The sequence below is a fragment of the Petaurus breviceps genome, unplaced genomic scaffold, assembly GCF_028583685.1.
Source record: "Petaurus breviceps papuanus isolate PSGF00001 unplaced genomic scaffold, PetGlider_PUasm1.0 91023, whole genome shotgun sequence".
Taxonomy (NCBI): Eukaryota; Metazoa; Chordata; class Mammalia; order Diprotodontia; family Petauridae; genus Petaurus; species Petaurus breviceps.
The window spans coordinates 3,881,683-3,896,910 of NW_027187398.1; the positions used below are offsets into that span (position 1 = coordinate 3,881,683).

The following is a 15,228-nucleotide window of genomic DNA, read 5'->3' on the forward strand; positions in this document are numbered from 1 at the left end:
CAAAAGAAGTCATTCCATAATCTGGGAACTTGAAAAACATACTTTTTTTTAAAGTCATAATAATTCAAATTACCTGTCTTCATGTCAAATGGAGAATTGATTACTCAATTTTGATCTTCTTGCTATTAAATATTGTTTAGGGATTAACTTAGATCCTGGTAAAAAAATTCTCTTAAGTAATATCATTAATCTTTTTCCATCTTTAGCCATTGTGATGGACTTAATCATTTCTGTGAAACCTAAAGTTAAAAGTGAAGTTCTTTGTTTCTCAATGAAAGTTCATTATCCTTTTCAAAAAAATTTTCCTGATGTATTTAGGGAAGTTAATAAATCAAAATAAATCATTTGGAATTAACAAGGTAGCAATTTTCTAGTGTTTGACATGATGCATTCAAATTTTGTAGAGAGCTGAAACTGTTACACACTACTCATTGGAGTTTAGTACCACAAGACAAACATTTTGCTTTCAAGAAGTAAATGGAGAGGGGCGGCCAGGTGGCTCAATGAGTAAGAGCACCGGCTCCAGTGTCAGGATGACCTGAGGATCGAATCCAGGCTCAGATACTTAGCACCACACCCAGAAATAACTGGCCATGTAACCTTGAATAAGTTACTTAACCCTGATTTCTTTAAAAAAAAAAAAAGTAAATGGAGAAATCAGGTTGCCTTTAACACTAAACTAGAATACTACTTATTATTATAAAAAGGCCATTTGTATTATGTGCACCTGAAGAAGCTGAAAAACTATCCTATGAGAGCATCTTTTAAAACTTAGCATTGTTAAGTTCAGAAATGAAATGTCACCATGATAGCATGTCAGGTGATGTGAGTCAGATCCCAGCATTGTCATTCACTGCCTGTTTAACTTTATCCAGTTCACTTGAAATCAGTGGGTCTCAGTTTCTTCATTTTTAATATAACCTAGTATGACCTTTGATAAACTTGCCTGCTCTAAATATGTGATCCTATGATACTGTGAACTAAGAATAGTGTGTATTTCAAAAGCAATCTCGCTTTTTCATTTAAACTTGCAAGAAAAGAAACGCTATTTATAGTGAAAGGAGGATGTAAACCAAACCCTGAATTCTTAATAGAGTATTTTGTTTATGTGTGATATAGCATGATTCCTGCTAACCCCCCAAAAAACGCCAATATCATTTTTAAGTATCATATGCTATGACAACTTTACCCAAGGACACAGTTGCCTGAAAGCTTTCTTGATCATCCAGAAACAACAGCCAGTATTTTGCCATATACTTGAGTATAAAAATAATTTATCATAACTTTAAAATTTCTCTTTGTTAGTTTGTTTTAAGGTGTTTGATGTTGACCGTGATGGAGTTCTCTCACGAGTTGAACTGAGAGACATGGTTGTTGCACTTTTAGAGGTCTGGAAGGACAACCGCACAGATGATATCCCTGTAAGTTCTATGCTGTGAATCTTGCGGCAGTTTTTCCCCTGTAAGTTGGATGACGAGGGGTGTTATTTACAGAATGATGTCAACTTGGCTACTTCTCAAAGTGTATGCTTGTTGGGGAAGGAGATTTAAATACATTGGGTTAACACTGGAATCTATTAGAATACTTAGCTTTTTTCAAGACTCAGCTCTAATGACATCTCTTATAAAATACCTTTTCTTCTTCCCCTAATTATTAATTCTCTAGTTTTCTCTTCAATTTAGTTATGTTTTATATCTCTCAGTAAAATATAGGTTCCTGAAGAGAAACATGATTTTTTTTATTTTTGACCTTGCATCCCCAGAACCTAGCACAAGTGCCATGTCCATACGGTGCTTAATAAATGCTTGTTTTAAAAAAAATGGTGACTGTCTTTTGTGTTTAGATCACCTTAATTTCCCAAAATGGTTTTCCCTTTCCCAGAGAGCCACCCCTCATAACAATAAAATAGAGGGGTAAAATTATTTCAGTAAAACTAACCAACATATCAACCAGTACGGACATATTATAGTATTCCATACCCATGGTGTCCAACACCTTTACAAAGGAGGGACAAAAACACATTCTCTTATTTCTTTTTCAGGGATAGACTTAGTCATTTAGTTTCAGTTTTTTGTTTTCTTTTTGGCTATTTTTCTGTCCGTTCACATTGTCCTTGTGTGTGTGTCTTTTTCCTCTTATCCTCTCACTTTGCATTCTCCATATTCATCATTTCTTACAATGTAGGGATGAAACTCCATTCTATTTGTGTACCAAGATTTTTTTGACTGTTCCCCTGTTGGTGGACATCTACTTTATGTTTCCTTTTTTTGGTTACTACAAAAAAGATTATTTGGGGGTACATTCTTTTTCATCTTAGAGCAATCCCTTAATTGATGTGTTCGAAGGAAATAATTCCTAAAAGATTATGAACTACAAAATATGAAAGATTGTTCCAAATCACATCAGAAATGCAAATAAAAACAACTCAGAAGCCTCACACCAAGCAAATTGGGAAAGATAAAAGATAGAAACAGTTAATGTTGGAGAAGCCCTAGAAAGATAAATATACACCTTATGGAATTATGTATTGATCTAACTATTCTAGAAATCAGTTAGAAATAATGCTAAGAAAGTGAAAAAAAAATGTTAATAACTTTGTTGAATCAAATTGAAGATTTTTATTGAATGTGATTTTTAGGTTTATTTGTTATTTTTGTAAAAGCAAATATCAGAATCTGTTCATAGTAAATTAAAATTGCTGTCTAAAAGGACCAAAATAACATATATCCAGTATTTTTTCCCTATTACTGTATAGTATAATAAAATTTGTGTTTACTTACTGTTTTATAGTTACTCTTTTGGTTATTTTTAAAGGAACTGCACATGAATTTGTCAGACATTGTAGAAGGCATATTGAATGCACACGACACCACAAAGGTGAGTTTTTGATAGAACTAATTTGTTTTCACCTAAACACATTTGTCATGTGCCTTTTTGGTTTTGTTGCCCTTAGATATTTTTATAAAACTTATCTAAAGTCCCTTGATACTAGAGTTTATAATTTTTTTTGTCTCCATTGTTGTAGGGATTTATTGGTGTGACAATATCTCCCTTGATGTTGATTGGCAAGTAATCTGCAACATATAGTTGTAGAAAGTTACTTGGAACATTGAGAGGTCACGTGATTTGTCCGTGGTCTCACTGCTAGTATGTGTTGCAAGTAAAATTTGAACTCCATGCTTTGTCAGATCAAGGCCAGTTCTCTTTTCATAAAATGTTTAAAATATGTAGTTAAGTAACTATCAACCGTATGGACATTTTCATGTAATCTACCCTTAGGAAAAAGAATAAGTAAATTAGAATTAAAGGCATTATATATCAGGATATTAATCTTTTATCCTTGTTTGTTAGCGTTATCTTAGTTCATTTTAATTCTGTCATGCTCGTTATATGTACTTGCAAAAAGGCTCAAGATAAACATTTCTTTGAACTATGATTATATCTTTAGGATCATAGAATAATAAATTTAGAACTGGAAGGCATTTGAAAGGTCATTTAGTTCAACACCCTCGTTTTACTGATAAAGAATCTGATGCCCAGGAATATTAAGTAACTTGCCTAAGGTTACAAGACTATTAAGTGAAAGAAATGGGATTTGAACTCATGTTGTTCTCTGCTGAAAAATTGTTATCCCTATTTGTTACTATCTATGCTTTGAACCTTCATTGGACCACTTATAACATGATAGTCCCAGATAAATTTGTATGTGCCATGAGAGTGCAGTTTTCTGACATTAAAAATATGTGTGCATTTATAAAAAGCAACATCCTAAAGTATTCTTCTTTGTGCTACATAGATTGTTGTTTCCCTTGCTTGTTGTGTTCTAGCCATCTGCTTACCTTATCTCTAGGTTTAACCCTGTAAATTCTGATATCATTGCTTGTAAATAACTCATGCATGCTAGGCACCCTTGATTATGAGCCTTTCTACTCAGAAATGAAATGAAGTGGGAAATTAGCAAATAGGAATAACTTGCAACAAATTGAAAGGAAAAATTTGAGGGGTTTTTATTTTTAGTGTAAGTATTATTTCTTCTTTAATGGATGACATATTTGAGGAAAAAGAGTCCTTTTGGCCTCTGTTGTTGACCTATTTGGTCTATTTTGCCTCCATCCCTCTGTTGTCAGTGTTTTGAGATCTGTCAACATCTAACTCACCACAGGCCTGTTTGTGAAGGCAGTAACCATGTGACTGACCACCCCAATTGATCAATTTGATATGCCTAATTATTGATCTTCTTTGGTATGTCATTGTTGGTGATGTGCCATATTGTGGGGAAGTTCAGACCCTTAGAGGCTGTCATTAGTTGCTTTGTCAAAATATCTTTGTGGCTTTTGTCTATTCTTCTTGGACTTCTTAGTTTTTGCCATCCTTTTGCCACTGTGGATGGTCATGACCTCTATGCCCTTGCTTATCCTTGTATAATATTTCCTGTTTTCTATTTTTTCTTTGATAATCAGCACTGGTAGACATGTGGGCAATCATTTTTTGCAGATATTCTAGTAGGTATATCATCTTTGTCTTCTCCTTCACATACTATACCTCTTGAAAGGCATACGGAATGACACCATGTTTTGGGTCTTTTGTGAGTATTTTAGTGATACAGTCACATCAGTAAGTGCTTATTATATGCAAGGCATTTTGCTGCATACTGGGGATACAAAGGAAGGCAAAAAATAGCCCCTTCTCTTAAGGAGTTCACAGTCTAATGGGGGAGGTAACATTCAAACAACTAGGTACAAGCAAAATATATACCAGATCAATTGGAGATAGTTAATGGAGAGAAGGCACTAAGATTAAGGAGGTTAAAGAAAGGCCACTTGCAGAAGGTGAGACTTTAGCTGAGATTTGAAGGAAACCAAGACATAGAGACAGAGTAGGAAGAGTTCCAAACATGGGAGACTTTCTCCAGCTGGAGAAAATAAACACATTTGGGAGATGATGACAACTTGCGTGCAAGGAAAAGAAAGGCAGCCAGTGTCACTGGATTACAGAATCTTTTGAGGGGAGTAAGGTGTAAAAGGAATGAAAAGGTAGGAAAGGACCAGATTATGAAGAACTTTAAAAGTAAGACAAAGAATTTTGTATTTGATCTGTGAGGCAATAGAGGGAAAACTCTAGGGTTTATTAAATGAGATGATGTGGTCAGATTTGTCCTTTAGGAAGGTCAGTTTGACACAGCTGGGCAAAGATTGGACTGGAGTGAGGAGAGACATTAGATTGGAAAATCCACTGATAGGCCATTGTGATAGTAGAGACATGAGGTGATGAAGGCTTGCATCAGGACTATGTCAGTGTCAGAGAAGAGAAAAGTATGTATATGAGAAATTTTACAAAGATAAATTGACATCCCTTGGCAGCACATTGGATATCATTAAAGAATGAGTGTGGGGTCAAATCTTGTCCAATCTTCAATAAAAGGAACTGAGGTAGGACTCTGAGCTAATAGCACTTTATTAAAGGGTCTATTAAAGGCCCCCTCTAGTAAAGTGGACCTTAGATCTTCCTCATGATCTGAGATGCCCCCTGGAGGAGATACAGTCAAAAATAGTCGGGGTCTTTCCATGCCACTGAGTCCACAACACTGGACTTGGTCATTTACTCATCAGCTTTTGGTTAAGCAAGTAGATTCACTATGGAATCAACTCCACCAGCAATGCATTATTGTTCCAATTTGCCCACATCCTCTCCAGCATCTGTCATTTTCCTGTTTTGTCATCTTAGCCAATCTGACTAGTGAGATGTGGTACCTCAGAGTTGTTTTGATTTGCATTTGTCTAATCAATAGTGAATTAGAGCATTTCTTCATGTGCTTATAGATATCTTTAATTTCTTTCTCTGAAAACTGCCTATTCATATCCTTTGACCATTTATCAATTGGGGAATGACTTGTATTCTTATAAATTTGACTCAGTTCTCTGTATATTTTAGAAATTAGTCCTTTGTCAGAGACATGGGTTGTAAAGATTCTTTCCCAATTTCCCACCTCCCTCTTAATCTTGGTTACATTGGCTTTGTTTGTACAGAAGCTTTTCAATTTCATGTAGTCAAAATTGTCCATTTTGCATTTTATAATGTCCTCTAATTCTTGTTTAGTCATAAAGTCTTTCCCTCTCCACAAGTCTGATAAGTAAACTATTCCTTGTTTTTGGAGACTGCAAAGAATAACAGTCTTTCTAAATATTACTTCCTCTTTCCCCAGGTTTCCGCCCACTCTCAACAAGTAAAATTGTGTTTTTGCCCTTCTTTTGCCTCTTATACTCAGTCATATATGTCATTATTTTTTACTTGTCTTTTTTCCTTCCTAAACAGTAAACATCTTGAAGGCAAACACTCTTACTCATTCTTTTTACCACATAGAGTACCTAATACAATGCTGAGTGTAGTAGACACACAATAAAAATGTGTTGAATTGAATCCTTTCTATTCACTAAATAGCCAAACAGCATAGTGTAGTCTGAGACAGTATGGTATAATGGAAGAGAGTTACAAGACCTGAGCTTGTGTTCTTTGATAGACTGATGCTTGCTGACTTTGTAAGTCTGAACAAGTTATTTTATCTCTCTGAGATTAAGTTTTCTTCTTGGTGAAATGGAGATAATAAAACTTTGGTTACATGTATACCCCATTGGATTATTGTGAGAAAAAATTAAAAAAAAAAAATTCTGGGCCTGTGATTTCATTGGAACGGGGAATTCCTGCTATAGAGCCTCTCTCTACTGAGGCAGATCAGCGGTTAATCTGCAGCACATAGTCTGAGCAAGTTCCCTGGGACCCTGAAAGTGACTTTCTCATGATCATATAGCTCATAAGTGTCAGAGGCAAGGCTTGCAACCTGATCTTTCTGCTTCTACGGTATACTCTCTATGCAACTGGAGATTTTATCATGTTGATTTGGTGCTATAAGAAAAATGCTTTTTAAACCTCAAAGCATTTGATGAAAGTGAATTGTTATACTCCCTTACCTGTCATACACACCATATAATTTTCTGTGTATACATAGTATATATAGACTTTCCTCCTTCCAAGTCAAGAGAATATAACAAAACAGACTTTAAGAGTTCAAAGTAGTTGAGAATTTTTGTCATTGATAGTAGTATTTATCCTATACTTATGAGTAGAATTTCTCTGTGACTATACAATGCCTCCTTGCCTTTGACTGTACAAACTTTCAAATTTCTAAAACTTGAAGCTATCACCTTAAGTCTCTTTCTCTGAACTATTCAACCCTCCCACCCCCCCAAAAAAAGTCACAAAAGATACTTTGTATCCATATATTCATATAGTCAATCCATATTATTTGTTATATTTTATGTAGCTGGTTGCCCCTTTTGTTGACAAAATCTCACTGTTTAAAACCAGTAGGATTAGTAATGGGGTTGTTTTTTTCCTCTTACCTTTTGCTTGTTATTTCTACCCATTTGTACTAAAAAAAAAATTTTCCCCAAGTACTTTTTTGGGGGGTGGGGTGGGGAGGAAATACTGTGACTATCTCTTAGACCTTGAACATGAAATTCTCTTATCACTGGACTGGTTCACTATTTGCTTGATAGACTCTGAACTGGCTTTCTGTTTTTATACATAACCCAAGGGGGTGTGATTTGATCTTCTCAGTAATTCATAAAATGCTTTCTAGGTGTCATCATCAGCTTTTATCAAATTGAAGCCCTATAATCCTTTGAAATTATTTAAGAACTTCACATCTTAAACCAGAATTGTAAGAAAATTCCTAAGTACCTTAGTTTAAACTGTCAATTGACTCAGTTGAGGTGCCAGGACTTTTTACAGTTACACTAATTGAAGTGGATTTGATGAAACTACTTCCCTTATAGTCTCTTTAACCCTTTGCCTTTGGGCAAGGTAAGAAATTGTTTTTATTATTTCAGACAAGCTTTAGATTGGTCACCATCCTCTCAAAACAAAAAGTACAGTATCAAAGCTTTCTTAACTTGGAGTCATTGTAAAAGGATCAAATATATTCTCCACTTTCTGGTCATGAAAGTGTAACATGTCAGTATTGTTAGGAACAATCTAAAGAATGTTGCATGTTTAAGAAGAAGACCTAGGTTCAAATATTTTCTCTCTGCAAAGAAAGAGGAAAAGGACCCCTATGTACCAAAATATTTATAGGAGCATTTTTGTGGTGCTAAAATATTAGAAACTGAAGGAGTGCCCATCACATCACTTGGGAAACAACCAAGCAAGTTATGGTATATGAAGTTGATGTGATGCTATTGTGCTGTAAGAAATGATAAAGTAGTTTCAGAAGAACTTAGAAATATGTGTATGAAGTGATATAAAGAGAAGTTAGCAGAATTAGCAAAGTTTATATAGTAACAACAATAAACATTTTTAAAGACTTGGAAACTCTGATCAATACTATTGACCAACCACAAATCCAGGAGACTCATGATGAACCAAGCTATCCACTTCCAGATAGACAGCTGATTGACTCAGAGTACAGATTGAAGCATATTTTCTTATCTTTATTATCTTTTTGAAATTTTTTTGGACATGGCTAATTGGAGGATTAGTTTTGTTTGACTATACATATTTGTAGCAAGTTTTGTTTTTCTTGCCTTATCAATGGATAGGGAGAGTATGAAAATGTGTATAAAATAAAATTGAATTTAAAATATTAAAAAATAAAACCTTTGTTGCTCCAATTTATAACCCCATGACCTTTGGCAAGTCACTTAAATCTTGTTAGGCCTCAGTTTATTCAACTATGAAGTGAAGGGATTGGACTAAATGGTCTTCAGAGCCCTTAAAGTTCTAGCTTTCCACATGTCAAAATATATGGTTCTGTGATTTTAATATATTTTGTTACTATTATTATGTTTCATATAAATGTGACTATTTTTTCCTAACAACAAGAATGCATTGGCTTCTAGCTAAAATGTTTGAGGAGCCTAAAAGAGTTCTGGTCTCTTACTCCTACTATCAGAAAAGGAAATGTTGGATTGTGTTATGTAGAACTTTAAGATAATTGTTGTCCCAAAGGCAGACATTTTTGTCCATTATGTTCTTCCTCAAAAATATCTTTTTTTTTTACAAGAGCATACATTCAGATTGCTTAGGTGAAACACTGTTCTCAAGTGTCTTTTTTTTTTTTAATAAAATTTCCTGTGTTAAATTGCCATCATGTCTACTCATTGCTTTGTTAATCTGAACCTACTTTACCTAGTTTTCAGGTAACACTTACTATTCAGACTAGAACATGAGTAATAAAAGTTTTATAAGTTAGCTTTGATTTTCATTTCTCTTAAGCTAAGTACTCTAAACCAACTTATTTTAAGTGTTGTCCCTCTTCCAGAAGGGGCATCTTACTCTAGAGGACTATCAGATCTGGAGTGTGAAGAATGTTCTTGCCAATGAATTTTTAAATCTCCTTTTTCAGGTATGTATGCTTATTATAAATAACCTTTCATAGGGGAGTAGTATAATGTAGACTTCTAGTAGTCTTGAGTCTTTTCTGTTGTTACAGAATTCATACTCAACTTCTTTTCAGTTTAGGTACAAGAGTATAGATTTTTACTAAGTGAGAGGAATTGAGTCTCATTATGATGACTTTTCTTTAAAGTGCCACGAAACCATGATCTAGAAAATAGAAAACTGAAGTGCAGCCATTTAAATCAATTTTCTTTCTTATCCATTATGAAGCCTCTCTCTATTAACTAACTTAAAATTCATATGTTCCTATACTTTATTGTGCTAATTACCTCTTTTCCCAGTGCTCTTAGTTTAAAACTAGATCATAAATAGAGTTAACTCTTAATTTTGCCAGGGGTGTATTGTCCATTAGTGAGTTATCCCAACTTGAAAGCTCTTTCAGTTTGGCTGCTCATTAACAGTTCCAGGAAAGATTGGTTGGGGAAAATGCAGAAACAAATATCCAGGCAAGTGAGACTTTTGAGTGTTTATGGTCTATACTTAACCCCTTCTCTGTTAAATATGATGAATCAGAGATGGCGCATGCATGCACACACACAGATGAATAAGATTGACTCATTATTGGTTGCACTAAAATGACTGGTTCTACCATATGTATGTCTAACACATGCTAGAAATTTCATGTTTTATTTTCCAGTGAAAGAAAAGGTACAGTTTATATTTTGCTGAATGTTTCCCCTTCCTTTTCCCCTAGTTCATACCATTATGGTGTGCTTATTAAAGATTCAATTCATAATTCAGCATATTTTAAGACTTTTCCAAGAAGCTCTCTAAATCCAGGGTGTGACATTTTGCAGAACATATACTCATAACAGTAGTATTGTGCAAATAGAAAATCAGTCTTTCCTGAGTGTTAATGACATTATCTTTTATTTAGAAAGTAGAACCTAGTCTCATAAGTCTGTTATATTAATTTAAATCTGTCAGTTGTTCCACAGTTGATTAACATCTCCTACTGAGATTAAAATTGATGGCTTCATAAAGCATCTTCACAAATGCTATACAAGTCACTACCAGTAATGGAATTGAACATTGATCAGGAATTTAAATCTCATATAAATTTTTCCTTAGTGGTGTATATTGTTTATTAGTGTTTTCATATTTTCATTCTGCTACCTTGCCCTTGTTTTCTTGTCTGTCTTGTTGTTCCCTCATAGTGTATTGATTAACCTCCCTCTCTTCACCTGGTTGGCTTAGGGAAGTAATTTTTAAAGCCATAATAATTCTAGAAGAACATAAGCGAAGTCATAGAGAGGTTGCAGTCTGTGTTAATGAAGGGTGGAATCCCCTCGCCCCCAAAAATAAGGAGACTTGAAGTATTTTTCTGCTTTTAATTCAAAAAGTTTTCTTTCTTGTATTTTGTTTATTTCCTTTATTTAAGCTATATAAGGTGACTTTTATGTGGAAATATTTTGCACTGTGTTAATCTTTTCCTGGGTAAGCACGCATTTAAGCTAAATTTAAACCCTCACACTCATGTTTATGTATTTAAGTGGCAGTTTTTGTGCCAGAATGAGCAGAGCAACTTAGTTTCTGACAAAAAGTCTACTGTGATAGATTTTCATTTGAGGAGATCACTCAGATCTTGATATTCAAACCAAGGGTGCATAAAACAAAAAGATAATTATAGACCAATTGCACTAATGAAACAATGTAAAAATTTTAATAAAAGATTAGCAAACTGGGGCGGCTAGGTGGTGCAGTGAGTAAAGCGCCAGCCCCGGAGTCAGGAGGACCCGAGTTCGGTTCTGGCCTCAGACACTTAAGACACACACACACACACACACATACACACACACAAACTAGCCATGTAACCTTGGGCAAGTTACTTAACCCCAATTGCCCTCCAAAAAGCAAAAAAACAAAACAAAACCAAGATTAGCAAACTGATGATTGGCAAGAAATTTTTCACTATGACCTAGCTGTTTTTATTTCATAAACACAAAATGGTTTAACATTAGAAAAACAATGCATCTAAATCCAAGAACTAACATTAGTAAGCCCATTCTACTTTTCCCTTTCCTTTTTTCCCAATATATTCCTCTTTTTCACCTACTAATTTTATTTTTTTCATATATCATCACATCATATTCAACTCACAATCATGTCATCTATCTATGTATACTCCTTCTAACTGCCCTAATAATGAGAAAGTTCTTAGGAGTTACAGGTGTCATCTTTCCATATAGAAATGTAAACAACTTAACCTTATTGAATCCCTCATGATTTCTCTTTCCTTTTTTACCTTTTTATGCTTCTCTTGAGTTGTGTATTTGAAGGTTGAATTTTCTATTCAGCTCTGCTCTTTTTATCAGCAGTGCTTGAAAGTCCTCTATTTCATTGAATATCCATTTTCCTTTTGTAGGATTATGCTCTTCCCTGGATAGATGATTCTTAGTTGTAATTCTGGCTCTTTTGCCTTCTGGAATGTCATATTCCAAGCCCTCTAGTCCTTTAATGTTAGAAGCTGACAAATTTTGTGTTATCCTGACTGACTCCACGGTATTTGAATTGTTTCTTCTGGCTGCTTGCAGTGTTTTCTCCTTCATTTGGGAACTCTGGAATTTGTTTGTAATATTTCTGAGAGTTTTCATTTTAAGATCTCTTTCAGGAGGTGATCAGTGGATTCTTTCAATTTCTATTTTATGCTTTGGTTCTGGAATATCAAAACAGTTTTCCTCGATAATTTCTTGAAAGATGATATCTTGGCTCTCTTTTTGGACATGGCTTTCTTGAAGCAATAATTCTTGAATTTTCTCAGTCAATTTTCCAGGTCCATTGGTGTTTTCAGTGAGATATTTCATGTTTTCTTCTATTTTTTTTTTCATTTTTTTAATGTCTTGTGGAGTCATTAGCTTTTACTCTCCCAATTCTAATTTTTAAGGAATTATTTTCTTCAGTGAGGTTTTATGCATCTTTTTTATTTGGCCAAGTTTGCTTTTTTAAGGAGTTCTTCTCTTCAGTGAATTTTTGTGCCTCTTTTAACATTTAACCTATTCCTTTTTTTTTAAGGTATTTTCTTCAGTATTTTTTTGTATCTCATTTACCAAGCTGTTGATTCTTTTTTTTTTTCATGATTTTTTTGTATCACTCTTGTTTTTTATCCCAATTTTTCCTCTACTTGTCTTATTTGATTTTTGAGCTTTTTGGGCTCTGAGACCAATTCACATTTTTCTTCAAGGCTTTGGATGTAGTAGTTTTTATTTTGTTGTCATTTTCCAAGTTTGTATTTTGTGCTTCTCTATTGTCATAGTAACTCTCTGGTGAGGTTCTTTTTTTTTGTTGTTTGGACATTTTTCCAGACTATTTCTTGACATTTAATTGTGTTAAAATGGGGCTCTGCTCCCAGGGTGGAGGGGGCATTGTTGTAAGCTTCAAGCTTTTCTTCCTGTTGCTCTTAGATAGTTCTTGGGGGTCAGTATGTTTTCCGTTCTTCCAAGGTGGTATGATCTAAGAGAGAAATGTGGTCACTGCTCTCCTGGCCTGTACTCTGGTCTGTGAGTGACTGCAAGTACTCTTTTCCACCCTGGAACTGTTTCCAGGGTCCCTGTTTCCCTCTGTCCACAAGATCTGGTTTGCTAGTACTCCTGCTAGTCCTGAGGCTGCCACTCATAACTAAGACCTTGATTCATATATGGGCAAAGCATCCTGGTATCTGATGCCAGCAGAGGGACCCACATAATTTCCTTCTGACCAGTTGTCTCACCCCCTTATTATCTGTGGGTTGAGAGGTCTAGAAATTATAGCTCATTGCCACTGCTGATTCAGTCACCTCCAAGACTTGCTGCTTATTTGCTGGATCCTAGCTTGTGCTGGCACAGCCTGCACAGGACTGTACTCTCACCCTGATGCAATAGACCTTTCTTACCAACCTAAGTTGTCTTAGACTGGAGGATTGTTTCACTCTCTCCTTTTTTGCGTTATGCTTCTCCAGAATTTGTTTTTAGGCCTTCTTTAAAGTTGTTTAGAGGTGAATTTGGGAGCACAAAGGTGAGTCCTTGCCTTTTCTCTGTCATCTTGGCTCTGTCCTAGACAGCTTTTTTTTTTTTTAAAGAAAGAGAGGAAGAGGAAAAAAAATAGTTCATCAAAATCAACCAACACATCAGCTAAGTTTCTGACAGTATATTCATTATTTCCCACTCCTGTTTACATACCTCTTCAAAGAAAGAAGGGGGAAGTCTAGCTGTTGAGTACCATAGAGCCAGCTAAGATGGCATCTGCCACCCAAGAGCAGGCCAAAGGATGCTCTGGTGATAGCACAAATCCTGAAGGATATGGGAATTAAAGATTATGAGCCAAATTTATCAATCAGATGCTGGAGTTTGCCTTCCGATATGTAACAACAATTTTGGATGATGCAAAAATTTATTCAAGCCATGCTAAGAAAGCCACTGTTGAGACAGATGATATGTGATTGGCAATCCAGTGTCGATCTGATCAGTCTTTTACTTCCCTTCCCCCAAGAGATTTTCTATCAGATAATTGCAAGACAAATAATCAAACCCCTTTACCATTGATTAAGCCTTATTCAGGACTTACAGCACCAAACTACAGACTTAAGCCTTTACCAAAAAAGGGTCCTGCTTAAGCTGGCAGGATAACTGTTCCCTGCCTGAGTGTTGGTGCTGTTAGCAGCAGACCCAGCACTACTACTCTGGGTACCCCATCTGCACAGACAGTTGCCGTTTCAACTAAAGTTGGGACCTCTGTGTCAGTGCCAGGTCAAAGGTTCACTGTGCATATACCACCTTCCCAGTCTGCTGCTGCCAAACCAGCTGTTCCTGCAGCTCCTGCCGTCCAGAATGTTCTGATTAATCCCTCTCTGATTGGGCCAAAAAACAGCCTCATCACTACTAACGTGGTATCACAGAACATCCCTGTTGAGTCACCAAATGCATTGAAAAGAAAACATGAAAAAAACGATGATTATGACAATTTGTAAACATCAACAGGCATCATCAGACAGCCTTGATGCATTTCTAAAGTATAAATAGTTTGAAATGTAAATATAACCATGTTCAGTTCATAGAAGACAAACAAATAAGTGTTTAAGTAAAAAGTAATGTAGTTGTAAAACTTTCTCTGCTGTTAAGATTGTTGAACTTTAATAAGATCATAAATGTTTTTCATTAGAAGTTGCATGCAATCAATAAAGTTATAATTCATCAAAAAAAAGAAGAAAGGTACATTTTGTCAGATCATCTCAAGAAAAGTTAGGTTATTTATAGTTATTTTATGTTCAGTCTCATTTTTTTATTGTTCTTTCCATTTACATGTTTATAGTCATTGAATATATTATTTTTCTGGTTTATTTACTTCACTGTACATTAATTTGCATAAATATACCCGTACTTATTTTAATTTTTCAGATTCATCTCTTTTTTTTTTTTAAGCAGTTGGGGTTAAGTAACTTGCTCAAGGTTACACGGCTAGTTATTTCTGGGTGTGGAGCTAAGTATCTGAGCCCGGATTCGATCCCAGGTCTCCTGACTCTGGGGTGGCGCTCTTACTCACTGCGCCACCTGGCTGCCCCCAGATTCATCTCTTAAGCACAGTGCTATTCCATTATATTCATGTCCCATGGTTTTATTGAATCAAATTAGAATGGAGGCCTCTTCTAATTCTAAGTTTGTAATACTAAAACCTGAGAGTGAAATTGAAGATATAAACACCAGGACAGAAAAGACAAAATTATGCCCTATGTACAGTGATACATACTTACCTGTGATGTCTTATTTAGAAAACCCCAAAGAATTATCTAAAAAACTAGTTTCT

General features: G+C 35.1%; 1 protein-coding gene and 1 pseudogene across 2 annotated transcripts in view; both read left to right on the forward strand.

Moving 5' to 3' along the window:
• The window catches only part of USP32 (ubiquitin specific peptidase 32), a 270,325-nt gene that overhangs the window by 162,937 nt on the left and 92,160 nt on the right, over nt 1-15,228 (forward strand). For both annotated transcript variants that reach the window (XM_069077895.1, XM_069077896.1), the window contains exons 8-10: nt 1,306-1,421; nt 2,815-2,877; nt 9,317-9,400. In XM_069077895.1, the coding sequence (XP_068933996.1) occupies nt 1,306-1,421; nt 2,815-2,877; nt 9,317-9,400 (263 nt within the window). The remainder of the gene's footprint in view (nt 1-1,305; nt 1,422-2,814; nt 2,878-9,316; nt 9,401-15,228) is intronic.
• On the forward strand, nt 12,785-14,635 carry LOC138153689 (transcription initiation factor TFIID subunit 9-like; annotated as a pseudogene).